Source organism: Miscanthus floridulus, chromosome 15 (genome assembly GCF_019320115.1).
Source record: "Miscanthus floridulus cultivar M001 chromosome 15, ASM1932011v1, whole genome shotgun sequence".
NCBI lineage: Eukaryota > Viridiplantae > Streptophyta > Magnoliopsida > Poales > Poaceae > Miscanthus > Miscanthus floridulus.
The window spans coordinates 70,714,777-70,728,482 of NC_089594.1; the positions used below are offsets into that span (position 1 = coordinate 70,714,777).

General features: G+C 46.0%; 1 protein-coding gene and 1 pseudogene across 1 annotated transcript; one reads left to right on the forward strand and one right to left on the reverse strand.

Annotated features, from left to right (window-relative positions):
• Positions 1–1,435: 1,435 nt before the first annotated feature.
• Positions 1,436–11,782, forward strand: LOC136509545 (uncharacterized; annotated as a pseudogene).
• Positions 1,993–5,849, reverse strand: LOC136509544 (protein FAR1-RELATED SEQUENCE 5-like). Its single transcript, XM_066504310.1, has 5 exons — positions 5,471–5,849; positions 5,149–5,346; positions 3,264–5,070; positions 2,745–3,179; positions 1,993–2,596 (listed from the first exon to the last, which is right to left on the reverse strand). Exons 2-5 carry the CDS (start codon positions 5,333–5,335, stop codon positions 2,404–2,406), a joined length of 2,622 nt encoding a protein of 873 aa, XP_066360407.1. The 5' UTR covers positions 5,336–5,346; positions 5,471–5,849; the 3' UTR covers positions 1,993–2,403.
• Positions 11,783–13,706: the final 1,924 nt, after the last annotated feature.

Sequence of the window (13,706 nt, forward strand, 5' to 3'; positions counted from 1 at the left end):
GCGTCTAGATGTTTTTTAATAATGGGTCGGTCAGATCTGGTCCTCAAACCCAACGAAGACGCGTGTCTGTAGAGAGCATTACGAAATTAAAACTACTAACAAAGTTGCGAAAGAAATTTGAATATTAAATCACCTGTCCTGAATACTCTGAGTCGTTTGAGAAATAACATCGACCTTCCAAAGGTCTTCATAGATCTCTGTATGACCAAAAAAAATCTACTAACTGCAGATGTGAAGCAAAAATATATGTATCTTGTTGGTGTCATTTATCTTTATTCCGATCATATTTTTCTATCTACGGAGAGGCCGAGGGACTAAGGACCTCCTAATAAATGACACAGACAAGAGACATTGATTGCGTGTTTGTGATCAACCTGTGTGGTTTCTCGACAAAGGAAAAATTCACTAGCTACACACTTTCTTTTTTTAAGAAGTACTTCTTTCTTGATATAATATTATAGTGTTTTTTCAACAGAAATGCTATACAACACATATATATTTTAGCAAAAAAAAAACACATGGATTTTTTTTATCCCTCTCTCCTCTCTTTTCAACTGTTTCTCGGCCTGTCCCCACCCGAAACTGCACCTTCCGATTCGATTCCCACACACCGATGACCCATGACAGGGATGGCGACACGTGCAGCAGTGCAGAACTGGGCCACTGGCCCCGAGACCATGCGATTGCTACGATGCATGCGATTTGTCCTTTTATAGAAAAAAAATTGTTTCTTGTAATCTGTGGATCTATGATCTTAATTGTCTGGAAGTAGAAGAAGACTGGATGTAGAAGGCTGGAGGTAGAAGGAGGATAATGGCTGTTGGATCATAATTCTATAGTGCAAAAAAATTCATGTGTTGAAACTCTATAAAACACATGGTTGTTGGGTAGACAGACTCTTTCTCAATGCTGGCCTAAGGTCTTTACCTTTGCAAGTAATAAAAATTTAACTTTGCAAAAGATCAAGAAAGGGTGCTTTACATCGTGCCTTTACCAATATATACACATACAACTATACAAGGTGTTCATCAGTTCCAGGAATTGGAACAGCTATTACTTAGGTTTACCGGCCACCTCGGAACATGATCAATGGCCAATGGGTATAAGTTTGGGGCTCTCCAATGTACACTTCAGCAAAGGCTTACATATCTCTAATTGTCACATAATATTCCACATGGCTTTTAAATAGCTTTGAATACATTCCTGTCAAAACAAAGACAGAGTTTTCTTCAGGCTATTATTATAGGATAGGCTAAATACAAGAGAACTTCTCAAAAGCAAAAATATAGAGCTGCCAAGGGCGTGTTTGATGCGGTGGCCCGAGGGCCTGGCTGCGCTCCTGGATGCAACTCCCGTGTTTGATTCACTGTTATATACTTCATCTCCGCAGTGCGGGAGCGCCCGAGTCCGATGCAAGGCCGTCGCCGATGTCGAACCAGAGCAGGGCTGCCGCTCATCCTGTGCCAGATCCGCCCCTTCCCCCGCGCGCGCCTCAGCTCTTCCGCGACCGCGATGGCGGCGTCCATGGCGTCGCCGCGGGGGTGCTCGACCACCACGAGCAGCGGGCCAGGCGGAAGCTGCGCAAGAGCCTCACCTACGCCGGCGGCGAGCTCTCCTCCGTGGGCCCGACGCTTCCGTCTCCACCTCCATCTCCTCATTCTGCTGGCCTGACGACGACGACGAGCCCTTCTGGGAGGAGGAGGAGGGCACCGTCTAGCTCGCCCATGGCAGTGGTGTTCATGGAGACGAGTGCCTCCGGGGCGCAGTTGGCGAAGAAGAGGGTGTACTCGTCGGGGCGCATGACCGGGAAGGACCTGTTGTAGTGGCCGTTGTCGGGGTCCTCGCCGTCGCCGCTGATCGCCATGGCCGCCGAGCATGCCTCCGCGGCTGCCGACTCCAAGCTCTGTCGTGGTGGTGCTGGTCCAGCTTGTGTTCCTCGCCGTCGTCAACCAACTGCTCGATGGAATACCAACAAGAGAGGGGGAGGTAACGCCACCATATTCCAGATGCGAGGTGATCATATACATCCAGGGAACGGATCGTGTGCAAACTAAGCTTCCCGTGTAAACATGTAAACTAGCGACGTGGGCTCTAGGATCGTGATCTGATGGCTCCTGAGAGAGGTGGGAAATATTTGCACTTAAACGCCCGCAGCATCTCACCGGTTCGTTGAATTTTTTCACGTGACCCCCTCCTCCGTTTGGCCGTCAGTCCGCCGTTCGGGATCGCGATCTCGCGATCGTTACGTACGCGAAACATCGATCGGTCGCGATCGTTACGTTACGTACGCGATTCCCCCCGATCGATCGTCACCTGGATCGCGCCGCCGCCCAACATCGCGGTCCTCGGATCGCCGCCGCGCCGTGCGCCACCACGGATCGCTCGACTTCCTCCAGTCGCGCCTCATCGCAACCGGCCACGACATCCCGCCCACGTCCGGTCGCTCGACGAACAAGGCCTGGTTCGCCGCCGGTCACGTCCGTGTCCCGTCCCCTTTTCCAGGAGCTCGCCGAGGTGGTGGTTCAGGCCTGACGATGGGACTAGATCATCTGCTGGATTCTGAACGTTCTCCCTTCCGAGTGTGTTCTCCCCAATGCTTAATTCAAACAAGCGAAATTCTTTGCTTAATGCAATGAAATATTCAGAGGACACAAGACAAAGTATAAACGACATGTTTAAAAATATCCAGTAACATAAACCTTCCATGTCTTAACAAAATGAACCTAGAAATATTCAGAGCTCACTAATTGCTTGCATTTTCCACACCATTGAGCGGGCAATTACGTGCGTCATGAGCCACTAATTGCTTGCATTTTCCACACATCCGTTTTCTGGGCGCCTTCTGCTCCTTGCCCTTCTTGATTCTTTTGCTTCGCCCTCTGGAGTTGATATCATTTGGTGGATGTATCTCAACTTCTTGTGGAATTTTTCCACCAAGGAACGATTCGAACTCATCTTGTTTACTGGCTGTAGCAGCAGGAACGATATTTTGAAGAGGTTGTACAAGGTTTGATAAGCTAGAATATAAAAATTCTATTCCTTGTTCAGAGTTCTTGGCCATCTGGATTAGCTCTTCAAACTTGTTACGTGAATCTGAAATTTTTCTCGCCATTGCTTCCTCCACAGGATCTTTAGCCTTTTCATCCAGTAGGTTACCTTCCTCATCAAATGTCACTTCTCTATGAAATAAAACAACCAATCAGAAATATTGCACATGTAAAAACAGTCCGTCTATATAAAACAAAACAACTCTGTAAACTCACCTTTTACACCTCATATCCCACCTTTTTATAAAATAAATTGGTGGTATCTCATTTTGTTTTTCGCCTCTAAGCACTTGAATGATATGACGACATGGGATGCCATAGGACTCATAAAATTTGCAAGAGCACATACCAAACAAGTTTGATTTGTTCATTTGAACTACTCGCTCTTTACCAGATTGGCTGCTAATAGTGACAATTTTTTTATCATCATTCTCTGAAATTCCTTGAATAATGCAATGGTCTCTTGCAACCATTAGTTGTTCCTGAAACTTGTTGAAAATTTCATGAGTATATACAACACTACACTGCTTCTCCATGACCCAAGGTGTCATCAATGTACGGTTGGAGTGAAGACTTTTATTGTCGGCTATCAACTCCTCTTCGCGCTGGCACTCCAAAGCTGTTGAAAACCTCAGCCAAAACTCAACAAAGGATAATTTTCGATGAATGAAACGGTTAAAGAAAGAATTTGCACTTTCCGATCGTGATGTAGTCCTAAGAAGTCCTGCTAGAGGTATGTCCATAAAGTATGCTGGGATCCATGATTCTCGGCTGGCGAACTTTGTGGAAAACCACTCATTTTCAGTGAGCACATACGTTGTCATGATAGAATTCCATTTAGACTCAAACTCATCTGAATTCTCGGAGCCCCAAACACACTCGTTTAATAATTTCCAGAAGTCCTCATCATTTTTTATGTCTGGCCCAACCTTCTCAGGAACCTTATCCATGATATGCCACATGCAAAGTCTATGAGTTGTATTTGGTAGAACCTGAGCAATAGCAGCCTTCATGCTCGCATCTTCATCTGTTATGATTAGATGAGGTGCTACTCCACCAGTAGCCTTAAGAAAGGTCTGAAACAACCATACATATGAGTCGATCTTTTCATCAGCCAGAAACGCTGCGCCAAGGAAAACACTTTGCAAGTGATGATTGACCCCAGTGAATGGCACAAACTTCATATCATATTGGTTGGTAGTATATGTAGAATCTACCGAAAGCACATCACCAAAAACACTGCAATTTTTTCTACATGTGGCATCTGCCCAGAAGACACGCACAAGTCGTCCTTCTTTATCCACCATAAACTCATAAAAGAAGGCAGGATTTGCTTCCTTCTTTCGCTCAAGTTGATGCACAAACATATGTGCATCAGCATCTTTGATTTTGGTCCTCAGGTCACGGTAGTAGTTCTTCAAATCCCTCAGCGTGCAACCAACATGCTTAAATCCACCGTCAGTGACTTGGAGAAGTCGAAATGCCTGTGACGTGCCAATGCTAGCCTTATGACAGTTGAACAAAGTACTCTTTGCCCTCTCACTAACTTGACGGTTGGATCGTAGCAGGTGCCTCTTATCTGGCGACACGAAAACATGATTGTGCTCCTCAACAAATGACAATATTTGATACTTCTTCTCATTGTCAAGCTTGACAACAATATGAGCCTCACAACCACATCGGGTGTCCATCACATTTGATGTCTTCTTTTTTTTCCCGGGCTGCTCACTAACTTCTTCTTCGCTCTTCTTCCTATATCCTTCATTTGAGCACAAATACCTCTGGTACAATATTACCTCATTCTCCTTCCTATGTGCACCAACACGAACCGAGAAACCAGCATCGTGTGCATAGTCTTTGTAAAAAATCTCCGCAGCCTTGAGTGTATCAAAAGTCATTCCCACCACAGGCTTTTTATTTGCTTTGCACTTATCTGCTATATTAGGAGAAGGTATAGTCCGTGGTGTGCTTGGTTCCTCAACGTGGGCTACAACTCCAGCATCGACGTCCATGATGGACAGGACTGCATGTTAACGACGACATTACCAATGAGCGTAGTCAATGTGATAGTAAAGATGAAAGTTTTGTAGAAAAAACAAACCTGCATCGGGGCCGTGTGTTCCTGGGATCATAGGCAGCATTGCGGCGGCGTTCGTGGCCAACGACGGAGGCGAGCCCGTGCTCAGCGTTAGGTCGGAGTTCGTGAGCACCATCGGAGTGGAGTTCGTGGCCATCGGACGGGGGTCCTTCGTCTCCACGGTGGACGCTGCCGGATGGGGCTCCATCATCACAGTATGACCTGCAAGTTTTCATCATATGCACTGTGATGAAATAGTTTGCGGCTGCGGCGCGAGTTTCTGCAGACATAGGGCAGAGGAAGGAGAGATGGAGGGGCTGACTAAATCGGAGATGGAGGGTCTCACGTCCAGCAAGATCGCCGGCTTCGTGGTGGATGGCCCTGCTGCTCCAGCGACGACGTTGCAGGCCCTCGTGGTGGCTTCTCGATGCGACCCAGGCCGGCGACGAACAAGGCCGGCGGCGCAAACCAGGCGAACCAGTCCGGCGGCAGCGCGATGTTGGGCCGCGGCGCGATGTTGGGCGGCGGCGCGATGTTGTGCGATGTTGGGCGGCCGCGCGATGTTGGGCGGCGGCGCGATCCAGGCCGGCGCGGCGGTCGCGATCCAGCGAACCGCGATCCAGCGAACCGACGAAGCAAACTCGCGATCCAGACGACGGCCAAACGGAACGGAGGACGGAACGGAGGAGGGGGTAACGTGAAAAAAATCTACGAACCGGTGGGATGCTGCGGGCGTTGAAGTGCAAATATTTCCCACCTCTCTCAGGAGCCATCAGATCACGATCCTAGAGCCCACGTCGCTAGTTTACATGTTTACACGGGAAGCTTAGTTTGCACACGATCCGTACACATCCATCTATACATCCTATTAAACACAATCTCTACTGGGTCAGGTCCATTTGGTACAGGCAACCGAACAAGTGGCTTTGCACCACTTCGGACAGGCCCTGGCTCGCCTGGGACAAGTCTACGGGACGAACCAGCCTCGCCATGATATCAAACATGCCCCAAGTTTTCATCATGTCTTATGCTTAGAAGATTTTTTTAGATTTCTAGGGCTGCGAGCTGCAGGAGATTATACACACACACACACACACACACACACACACACACACACACACACACACACACACACATATATATATATATATATATATATATATATATATATATATATATATATATATATAGAACTACTATTCTGTAGCTGGCTACAGAATAACTTATTCTGTAGCCACTTTGAGTTACGATAATTACTATGTTATTTTACGAGATTATAGTAACTCCTTACTAAGTGGTTTAATATAACGTTATAGTAAATATACCCATGTGTTATAGTAACCCAACTATCGTAAATATGTATTTATATTATGGTAAATTAGTATATAAAATTATAGTAAATGGAGGTGGCTACAGAATAACTTATTTTGTAGCCGGCTACTGAATAGCCTCTCCCTATATATATATATATATATATATATATATATATATATATATATATATATATATATATATATATATATATAAACAAAAGCCGACTGCCCTTTCTTCATGAAAATCATACTTCCTTCGTTTTCAAATTATAAGTCGCTTCGATTGTTTCTAGTACATCAAATTTACTATGTATCTAGACACATGCTATGTCCAAATACATGCCCTTTCTTCATGAAAATCATACTTCCTTCGTTTTCAAATTATAAGTCGCTTCGATTGTTTCTAGTACATCAAATTTACTATGTATCTAGACACATACTATGTCCAAATACATAACAAATTCAATGTACCAAAAAAGTCAAAACGACTTAACGGAGGAAGTAATTCTCATGAGCTGAAGTGTCTGGACAACACACAATGACTTCATATTTGAACAAGTGCAACCATCCATCTTCGCATCAAATGTAGGTTCAAGGAACAAATTGCCCTAGCATTTCATATGACAAAAAAAAATTACCCTTTTGTTCTTTTTTGAGATTTTATTACCCTTTTGTTGGAGCAATGGTTACATGCTTAATTGTAATTCTAGATCTCCTCTTCTTTCTTCCTTTCTTTAATTTCCTGAATTCTCTTGTGTAAGCGTTTGTTTCCTTTTTTCCAATAAAAACTTTCAATAATGGGTAAACATTCTCATGCATTCTTACATTCATGCCCGTACTAGATCCAACTTACCCGGCTAATCAACCTCAACTCACGAACCTCAAACCCAGTCTCATCCAAACACCCTATTTTAGGCTCATAAATTATAACAGATATTTTTATTAAAATAAAACCCATTAAAATAAAAAAATAAAACATCTCCTCTCTAAACCACTGGTCAGGCTTCGAGCCCTGCAAATCTAAGCTTACCGGTTTGTTGGAACCTCTAAAACCACTTCTAACTCCATCCAAAACCAAAAAACCGAAAAGCCACCGTCACAGCTCACAGGTCCATGAACCCGGTGCACGTGCCTTTTCCTCCCTCACACACAGGGTCACACCCCTCTGCCTCCCTTTCCCACGTTTTCCATTCCTCCCAGGCTCCAACTCATCACCCAGCGACCCCTTCCCTCTCCCTCTCGACCAGCTCCTCCTCCGTTCGGCGGCGGCGGCAAGGGAAGCCATTCCTTTGGGTCGATCGTCCTCTGCCTGTCTGCCACCGTCTCGCCTGCATCTGCGAAATCTGAATCTCCACCAAGGATCGGCGAGAGGTAAATGTTTATTACCTTCTAGATCATGTTCCTGCCTTCTGGATGTCTGGCGGCCTGTTCCTGCGTTTCCTGGAGATTATCGTCGCTGGTGCTCAGTTGCCTCGACGATCCGATCCGGGTTCTTGAGTTTGTTTTTGTCAGTCCCCTGTGGTATTTGTCTGACAAAACGCAGAACGCATCAGAAACAATGCGTGTTTCATGTTTCTGTCTTCGTTCGTGTTGGTGCGGGTATATTTTCAGATGTGATTGAATTCGATGCCCCTGTATGTGTAGTCATTAGTTGTTTGATTCTGGGGAGGGATGAAAATCATTTCACGTGTCTTGCCAATGTTTACGCCAAACTGAGTTGGTACTGGCGTGAACTTGGCTGCTAAACCCACAGCCACAAGTATCAGCCATGCCAATGACAGATTAGAATCAATTATTAATTGCACGAGTTTTGTCCAGGATCTGATTACAATCTTTACAGTATGATAGCAGAAGGGAAATAAAAAGGTTTGTATATAAAATATGGTTGCGTGATTAGGCACTGTAGTAGTTACGGATTAAAATACAGAGGATGCTGATGTTCTGCACTCTGAATTATTTTTGGATTCATTATTTTAGTACATTCTAATATATGTTTTGGGGTGGTTTGGCAATATGGTTGACTTGCACCAATAAGTAACTCGCAAGCCCTTTCCATTACCAATGTTGATTAGCCTTTTGTTTAGTGGGAATTAGTTGAACTAAAGGGGAATCAACAGCTCCTTAAATGCTTTCTTGTGTGCTTCTGCAACAAGTTCCAAGTACTTTTGCAATGAAGACCCTGAAAAGGTGCATTCAGTCACCAAATATGATAGGGCAATGATGGGCAACAGTTTTTTTTTTCTTTTTTTTAAGAAAAATATATACAGCTGATTTAATGTGAACACACTCCTTTTGGGCAGTTATGTAAAGATGGCAACGGGCCCCGATCCCTGATTCCCCGCGGGGAATTCCTCTATTAGGGGACGGGGACGGGGCCAATTTCTCCCCCATGGGGATCCAAATGGTAGGAAAACAATCCCCGTCGGGGCTGGCGGGGACGGGGATGGGGATCCATCCTCCGAACCCGATCCCCGCAAACCCGCCCCGCTTAGAGCATATAGAAGTGGATTTAATGGATTTGTGAGATCTTGTGTGCGATTTCTTTGCAAATTTTGTAAGCAAGTGTGCCGGTCTCTAAACTAAGCATCTTATTTCTTGTTGCAAGATGCGTTCTATGGTCGACATTTCTTCTTCTGTATAATTGATTTGAGTACTATAGATCTTTGTATAGCGGGGACGGGGACCCGGTCGGGTATGTTTCCCCGCTCGGGTTCGGGGATGGGGAGAGATCGTCCCCCGCGAGCCTTGGCGGGGACGGGGACGGGGAAATTTCTCCCCCGCGGGGACGGGGATGGGGAGGCAAAACCCGACGGGGAATTCCCCGTTGCCATCTCTACAGTTATGTGCTTGTGTTTGAGATCAGTATATCATCCTTTTTTGTGTTGCTCACATCACATCTGTGTCTGTAACTGCAGCATCTGCACTTCTAATGACTGAACAAGTGATCAAAGAGGCCGTCACCTCCACTCCTGCATCAACTGAACCAAAATGCGGAGACCTCCTGATAAATTCTCCAGTAGTCATGGACGGCAGCAGCATGACACCTGATGTCAAGAGGAAGGAAAAGCCGATCCCGCATTACCTAAGAGCATCCACGAGCTCTTGCCATGACAACTGCAAGTTTGGGATCAAGCATTCCTCTGAACCCAAGAAGTATTGGCCTGTTAGTCGCAAGCAATTGCGCCGTGCGAGCACTGGGAACATGGAACGTGACCGGGTTCAAATCATACTACCACAAAAGAACAGACCAACAAAGGAGGACCAGAAGGTCAAGGTTTCTCATGTAAAAGGTGGTAACAGTACTGCTCCTTCTAAGCCTGAATTCATTACTCTGAAAGCACCACTTGAAAAAGTACTTGATCATTCTGAAAGCAATCCCCACGTGGAAGATTCGTCAGCTGAAGCATCTGAACTTGCTGTGGCTGGAACCCTGCCAATTGATGCAGAATGCTTCGTCGTCTCTCATGATGATGTGACAGACTGTGGAGATGGGGAGTCGTTGGATGGAGCTGAAAGCATTGAGCTGGAGATGCCATTAGCTATCCAGGACATCGATGAATCCGACGAACACATTGAGGATACCATTCTGCCTGCTGACAGTGTATGCGGAGTTGAGGGACAGTCACCTGTGCGTCCTGTGCCTGATCAATCAGAAAATGAGTGTGCAAGTTCAGATAACAGAACTCCTCAGACTGTGATAGCCTCTGAGAAGCATGAACAAGCCTTGCTTGGGACTAAATCAGAGAGTCTGCCTAAGGGGTCTAAACCAAAGGCGAAGGCCGCATTGAGTATGACGAGAGACAAAGGCTCAAGTCAGAAAAGTGCAAGAACATCGCATCTGACATCTACTCGTATAGCAGTTGACAGCTCCAGTGGACCAAAGACAGCAAGAAAACCTGCAGATGTTACTGCTACCACCAAGTTCAGTAACCCAGAGAGAAAAATCAGGCCTACAGTTACATCAGCTCTGCAAAAAGTTAAGGAGATCAAAGTACATTCAGCATCTAACTCAAAGGATTCATCTGCAGAACCTTCTAGGTTGGCAAAGCTAAAGGCTTCGACAACGAAAACTGCGCCATCTCCATCACTTGCTTCAGGGAAACAGACTGACAGAAAGATGACAGGGAACAATGTTGGCAAGAATGCCCAAATTCTTCCAAAGAAGAGAGAAGACAGGGTAAAAACAGGTCCACTGAAACTATCTCGATCTATAAACATGTGTGGCAAGTCACTCTCGGGTGTGAAGTTGAGGACAGTCAGAAAAGAGAAAATTGCTCCCCCAATCAATAGCAGCAAGAAGGTTTCTGGAACAGGAAATTCTAGTATTGATGCTAAGGATTCTAAACAGAGAATTCTGAAAACGGCTTCACCAAAGTGCGGAAACTGGAGACTAACAACAAAGAGATCGGACCTCGCAAAGGTACAAATTTACAACATTGTGCATCTCTACTCGATGCAAATATTATTCTGAACTGGTGTGCATTTCTGCTTCTCTTTGCAATTTCTGAACTGAGGTGCATTTCTTCTCAATGCAAGTTTACTTATTTCTTTTTTGGGGTAAATTCTTTTCTCATTTTTTGGTAAATAATAATGGTTCTGACGCCAACATACACTCAGGTCTTAATCGTTGGCAAATCTTCTTTCTGTGGAAACTGATTTTTCGCGCTGCACGAGAATGACAATTTTTCAGCTTCCGTTTCCACAGAAAAAATCGACACTGCAAGAACTGCAACCGCAAGGAGGCCAAAGCCTGCGCCCGCCACCACCTCGAGCACCGTGGTGCCAGCGCAGCCGCCTCGCAAGCTGACGTTCCGGCGGGGCAAGGTACTGAACCCCGACGAGAGCAACGGCAGCACCCCGAGACGGCTCCGGTTCAGGCCTGCCATAGCCGCGGCAGACGCGACAGCCAAGAGCAGAGGCGGCAGGATCGCCAGCCGGAGGATCGGCGGCGGCGGTGGCGGCGCTGCAGCGAGAGACGCGGCTACCGAGGTCGTCGTGCTCCGGCGGCGGCAGGAAGGTAAGGAGACGAAAAAGCAGGAGCCGGGGCTGTTCAACAACGTGATCGAGGAGACGGCGAGCCGGCTCGTCGCTGAGGCGAGGAAGAGCAAGGTGAAGGCGCTCGTCGGCGCCTTTGAGACCGTCATCTCGCTGCAGGAAACCAGCAAGGCTGCTGCTCCGGCTATGGCAGCAGGTGTCGTCGTGCCATGAGCGCTTCTTGATCTGCAGTGTGCGTGATCACCGTTCTTGGAATTTTGGACTTGTATTTGGTTGTTGGTGACTGTAAAAGTGGAGCTTTTGAAGTTTGCTCGTTCCCATGTAAGTTTGTTCGTAGTGTTAGATTTAATGTTCTTAGTATATTCATCGGATTGGGATACTTAGCACAGTAATAGAGCATTTGGATTTCATAGAGAGATTGAGAGATGGGTGATAGGTGGCAAACCGTCAAATGCCGTAGTTGTTGCAGCTCCGGCCGGGGTTTCGTTGACGGACGCCATCTGCGCGCCGGCAGCGACGGTCGGTGGAGAGGGAGTCGGCGCTGTGGCGTCCTCGGCGGCGGCGTGAGCGTCGGGTGGCGTTGCCGGCGTCGGTGGTACTTCCCGTCGCTGGCAGCGCCCCTACTTTCGATCGGGTCTAGGGTTTAGGATGTCGGTGTGGTGACTGGTGGTGCGGTAAACCTCGTACCGCGAGCCCCGGCCCCCACCTTCCTTTATAGCGTTGTGCGACGGGGGCCCACCAACCATGTAGGGTTGGGCGCCCTCGATCAGGGCGCGAGGACAAGACCCAGTTAGACCATTGGGGCTAACTGGTGGGAGATCAATACTAACATTCTCCCCCTTGATCTCTCATCTATTCTTCGTTCTTTAATTTCATACTCAAAACTTTCAATTCATATTTTTCTTGCTTCCATCCTATTTCATCACAGATTAGTGCATAGAACCGTCCCATCGTCACAGCAATTAGTGCCGTTAGACTAACAGCCACAATACAATTCTCCGTTTTGAAATGTAAACTTTCTTTGGGCCCTTCGTATGTTCGGGTATCATAGGCTTTCCCTTAAACCCATGCCGGCTACGTGTTCTCTGAACACGTTGGGTGGTAAGCCCTTTGTGAGCGGATCCGCGAGCATTTTCTCTGTACTTATATGCTCAAGATTTATTATATGATCCCGAACTTTATCTTTCACAACATAGTACTTTATATCAATGTATTTGGCAGCACCACTTGACCTATTGTTGTGAGCGTACTGTACCGCTGGATTGTTATCACAATATAATCGCAGTGGTTCATTTATATCATCAATCACTTTCAATCCGGGTATGAATTTCTTCAGCCAGTTCACCTGCCCCGTTGCCTCATATCATGCTACAAACTCGGCATACATTGTCGAGGATGTAGTTACGGTTTGTTTGGAGCTTTTCCACGATATAGCCCCTCCTGCGAGAGTAAATACATATCCTGACGTGGATTTTCTTTCGTCTCCCGCATAATCAGAATCTGAATACCCCTTTATCTGTAGGGAATCAGATCTTCTATACGTAAGCATGAGGCCTTTCGTACCCTGCAAATAACGCAGGACTTTCTTCATTAATTTCTAATGTTCAATTCTTGGATTCTTTTGATATCTGCCAAGTAACCCGGTAACAAAAGCTAAGTCAGGGCGTGTACACACTTGAGCATATTGTAAACTTTCAACAGCTGAAGCATACGGTACCGCTTTCATTCGGTCAATTTCATATTGGTTCTTGGGACACTGATGTTCCCCAAATCTATCGCCCTTGATTATAGGAGCAGGTGAAGGACTGCACGCATGCATACTAAATTTCTTCAGGACCTTTTCTATGTATGCCTTTTGCGATAATCCTAGAACCCCTTTTCTCCTGTCTCGGTGAATCTCTATTCCCAAAACGAACGAGGCATCACCGAGATCTTTCATATCAAAGTTCGAGGACAAGAATTTCTTCGTTTCCATTAGTAGATTGATATCACTGCTAGCAAGCAAGATATCATCCACATACAAAATTAGGAATATATACTTTCCATTCCTGAACTTTGCATAAACGCAATTGTCCTCAACATTTTCTTCAAACCCAAAACCTTTTATCATTCTATCAAACTTCAAATACCACTGTCTTGAAGCTTGTTTCAATCCGTAGATTGATTTCTTCAGGCGGCATCCCATATTTTCCTTTCCTTTTACGACAAAACCTTTTGGTTGTGCCATATAAATATTTTCTTCTAAATCCCCATTTAGGAAAGCCGTCTTTACAT